This window comes from Eptesicus fuscus, chromosome 1, assembly GCF_027574615.1.
Source record: "Eptesicus fuscus isolate TK198812 chromosome 1, DD_ASM_mEF_20220401, whole genome shotgun sequence".
NCBI lineage: Eukaryota > Metazoa > Chordata > Mammalia > Chiroptera > Vespertilionidae > Eptesicus > Eptesicus fuscus.
In genome coordinates, this window is record NC_072473.1 from 79,314,004 (window position 1) to 79,318,509 (window position 4,506).

At 44.4% G+C, this 4,506-nt stretch overlaps 1 protein-coding gene across 1 annotated transcript; it reads right to left on the reverse strand.

The window, feature by feature from the left end:
- Window positions 1–3,889: 3,889 nt before the first annotated feature.
- KCNE5 (potassium voltage-gated channel subfamily E regulatory subunit 5) lies at window positions 3,890–4,302 on the reverse strand. Its single transcript, XM_054723468.1, is given in 3 exon segments — window positions 3,890–3,952; window positions 3,954–4,050; window positions 4,052–4,302. Coding segments are annotated over 3 exon segments (411 nt in total).
- Window positions 4,303–4,506: the final 204 nt, after the last annotated feature.

A 4,506-nucleotide genomic window follows, 5' to 3' on the forward strand; every position in this document is an offset into this window, starting at 1 on the left:
AAAATTAAATTAATAGCATGATTTGGCTTTCTGGACAGACTGTAGATTGTGTCAAGTAACAAAAGGGGCTGAAAGGTGACTGCCCATCTAATGTCTCCTAAAGCCATTTTGAAGGATGGTTCAAGTTCACCTAAGATTGACTATTGACCCATTTAACCTATTCACCCTTGTTGGTCCTCAGACATGCTCCCTTACATTCACAAAGCACTTTAAATTGCTCTTCCCCCTACTTCTCTCCTAAAGCCCACAGCCTGTTATTCTTTCCATTCATTCTCTTCCCTTATTCCCTCTCTCAGTCACTGACCTATGTCTTCAAAGTCTATACTCCAGTCCTGGTGGAGCCCTGAAAATACAATATTATTGTCATAATCTGTTAAAGGCACTGTGGGCATTTAGGGAAAGAGGAATAGAATAGGATGGTGAGACAGTTATGCACAGGTGCCTGGTCATCCACTATTCTGAGAATGGGGGAATTAGGCTCAGAAATCTGGCAACTAGTGGCCAAGTCTCTGCAATCATCTTTTTAAGCAATGAGAGTAAACTTTACTTAATGAAGAATTTACTCTTCCCTCTTCCCCACACAACTTCCCAAAGAAGGAAAATGAAAATATAAACTGAAAATTTTTGCTTCTATAGCTGCTGTACTTTCCCTAGCCTTTCCCCACATGTTATTTCACTTGACCCTCAAATTCTCACCAGTGGAGTCGGCCCAGAGAAGTTAAGCATTTCACTCTGAGATCAAAGCCTGCTAATTAGCAAAGCTAATGCTGGACTCCAGTTCCCCTGATTCTTGCCCTGCGTTCTCTCCAACACCACCGCACATTTGCTTTAGCATTCGGGCAAGATAGTTTGGAAAGTATTTGTTGATACAAATCTTGTCCAATCTTTGGTTTCTAAAAGAGATGGCAAATTGGAACAAAGATGGTAAATACAAACAAATGAGAGATCCCATTTATTTCTCACTATAAAAGTGAATCAACAACACATAATTATGTCTGTAATGGAAGAAAAGCTTCCATTTCTTTTTTCACTATGAACACTTTCAGATATTGGAACTCAAAACAACTTTTAGTCAGGCTTTGTTCCAAGCCTCAAGTTCCAAGTGAGGGATGTGGATCTTCTTCTTAATTATTATTATGGAGCAAATATCTGAACCTGAAGTGAAACAGGATCTGCTTACACAGAAGAGAGAAATAGACTGCTGGGCGAGTTGAAAAAAAGAAGACTCTAATTTATTAGAATCACATTAAGGAGAAGGCTAACATTTTCCCAGTTTGTACAGTCAGCTCATGCTATTCAGGAATACATTATCAAAACTGGAGGCTAGCCAAACATCTTGTTTTGCTTTTTTTCTCTATATATTTTGCTGAGCACAATATGATCACTTCAATGCTGTTGACACCTCCACTGGGTGGTACAGTGTCCAGACTTCTGGGAAACTTCATCATCTGAGACACAGTTACACCCCTGAAGGTGTTTGAAGAAAGCGACTGGCAGTAAAGGAAATCACTCTTCCCAGGCTAGTTCACTTTTTTTTCCCCACTGGGGAAGTTCTGTGGCTACTTTTGCTACATGTTCTTAATGAATAACCTAATCATCATAAAAAGCTTAAAATATTTTTAAAACTAGGATTTTTTCCCCCTGTGAGATTTGTTTTACATAGCTGGCACATTGATGTTTGTCATGGGCATTGTCTGAACTGATCCCAGCTTCCTTCCTTCCTTTCTTCCTCCCTTCTTTCCTTCCTTCCTTCCTTTATATGTTTAATTAATAAAACAATCTTGTGTCCCAAATTATGACACATAAGTGACTGACATCTTTGTACCTGAAATACAGACACTGTTGTAATTATCTGTTCCTCAGTATGCCAGATAAATGAGGGGCACTGTTGTACTTGAAATACATTTCTGGGGAATGGCCCCTCCAGAATGCATCTGGCATAGCTAAATATATGTGCCCTCCCTCCACACATCACTCAGGCCTTCCTGCCTGGCCTGGAGATGATTTTGCAACATCCCCTCTCTTCCTATCATTGTCTGGGACTGTTGTCCAATCCCTGGCCCCCACCGGCAAGACAGGGGACTATCTTAGTGCTGAAACTGGGACTGGAGAGGAGCCAATGGAGTAAGGCCAGTGCATCTTCAAGGAGTTGACCCTGGGAATGAAAGTAAGATCATTTAACTTATTAATAGCTCCAGTAAAATACCAGATGGGCTACAAGTTCAAAATCAATGCCTCAGACAAGGTTTGTGTATTATCGATGCATTTAAGTTACCCATAACATCTTTGTCCTGCTATTACTGAGAAACCACCAGTATTTAAGCAAGTCGGCTTAGTGTTAAGAGGTGAATTTGTGTATTTGATGAAGACCAAACAGCTATCATCAGGTATAAGCATTTAAGCCATAAGCAGACAAGTTTCTGATGATCTTCTTGAGACAAGGATAATAAATCAATAAATATACACTTCTAAATTTATTCATCATTGGTTAAGATTTTTAGTAGCTTTGCCATCCAAGTTCAAGCATCTTCCCTCTGACTTAAGATTTATACTATTTGATGACCTGTTTCTCTTTTTAATAAGCCCTTTGTTTGCGAGAGTTACAAAATTGCCTTCTAAAAGTTAACTGTGATAATAGCTATGATAGGTATGAGAAGTTTTTTAAGTGTATCCTAAAATACTGCAAAAGGAAAGTGGGAAATTCTTACTTTGAAAGTGCTTCAGAATTAAGGAAAAGTATAAAGTCGTTCTAATTTTTGAAACACTTGAAAGATAACTCATTTAGCCATATAAACCTTTTCTTCACCCACAACCACATCTATCCTATTGGAACTGGATATGTAGATATAAATATCATCACAATCCAACCTCCAAATCTAAGCATCATTTCAAAAACAAAACAAAACAAAAAAATCCTTCTCTAAATAGTACTGGGTCTCAAGGCTAGTATCTTTGAGATAAGAGTCTTAGGTTATTGTTTAAACAACCTTTATTAATTGCCTCTGACATTCCTCAGGTTACAGAGCAGGGGACATCTGAGCCTTGCATTCCATGGATGAAGCAGACAGCTGCCATAACAACTAAACCAATAGAGGAGAAGCATTTGGAGGTATTGGGGTGATTCACCTAGCAATGATTACTCATCGCAGAAAATGGATGGCAAAGCTACTAAAAATCAAGCAAGTTACCTTTGGGGTGACAACTGGGTACAAGAAAACCATACAGTTGGGTCATAGGTCTTCCCTTCCCCTTTGTGCCTCTCTCCCCCTTCAGTCCCCATTATGTCCATTCTATTCCACAGACAGGTCCTAATGTTCTGCTAGCTCCCTGCTGAAAGAGGGAGGGAAGGAAATGATATCTGAAGTCTCTCCATTTTTGTTGTCTCTGTCCCTAAGGCAACAGGAAGCTGGAGCTGCTGCAGCGGGGCCTGGCAGTGATGGCAAGTCCATTGGCTTCTGCAGAGTGAGCAGTCCTTGGCAGCCCCTGGAGCAGCTGCCAGTTAGATGGCCCAGAGTTCTGATAGACTTCATTGCTTCAGTTCAATGCCAAGTGTTGGATGTGTTGGATTCAGTTCCCAGAGGGCTTGAGTGTGGGCTGTCTGAAGAGAAGAGAGCAGAGACAGTTTTAATGCAGTTGGATGTGTGGGGTGGGGATGGAGGGGGGAGTCAAGGATGGGGGGAAGCAGGAGAGAGGAGAGAGAAGAGGGAGAAACTGGCCCCAGTGGATAAGATCGTGCTTCTTCCAAACAAGGTTTTCTGGCTTATCATCACTGTATGGGCCTTAGGTGAGGCGAAACCTGGAAGAGGAGGAAAGGAAAAGGCAGGGACCGCGCCCAGGGATAATAAGAGAGATGAAGAAGGAGCAAGCGAGCTGAGCTGCAGTTGTGGTTCTAGACCCCCTCGGTGCCCTGGGCGAGGGTTGGCAGTTCCCCAGGGGCGAGCTGATGGCGTCCCTACCTCAGCCGGTGAACCGGCGGCAGTCTCTGCGTTTGCTGCGGCCAGGGCGCCTCCCATGGCACACTGGTGTTCGGGGCAGGCCTGGGACATTTGGGGAGCGGGTGTAGGCCAGGATGAGGCCTCCAGCCAGGCACGCGTAGAAGATCATGATAAGCAGAATATAGAGATAAGCGTCGTCGCCCTTGGGACTGGTCACCTCGCGGCCGAAGAAGGTGTCAGGCACAACCCCCATGCCCCTGTTGGGTCCGAGGCCAGTGCCCAGGCCACTGGCGTTGCCCTGCTGGTGCAGCTCCAGCAGCAGGCAGCTCAGGAGGGTTCGCAGCCGCTGGCTCTCGCTGCAGTTCATGGCTGTCGGGGAGTGACAGGGTGGCTCCAGGACCCTGCTGACCTTTCCCCCTGGACGAGGGTTAGCAATGAGCAAGGCAAGGAACCCAGTTCTCCTGCAGGCTAGGCTACGCAGTGGCTGGGGGTGCCTGCTACTGGGGCCTCCTTATCCCTGAACCCTTGCCCCTCCTCTCCTTCCCCACCACGCCCCCTCCAGTCCCAGGAT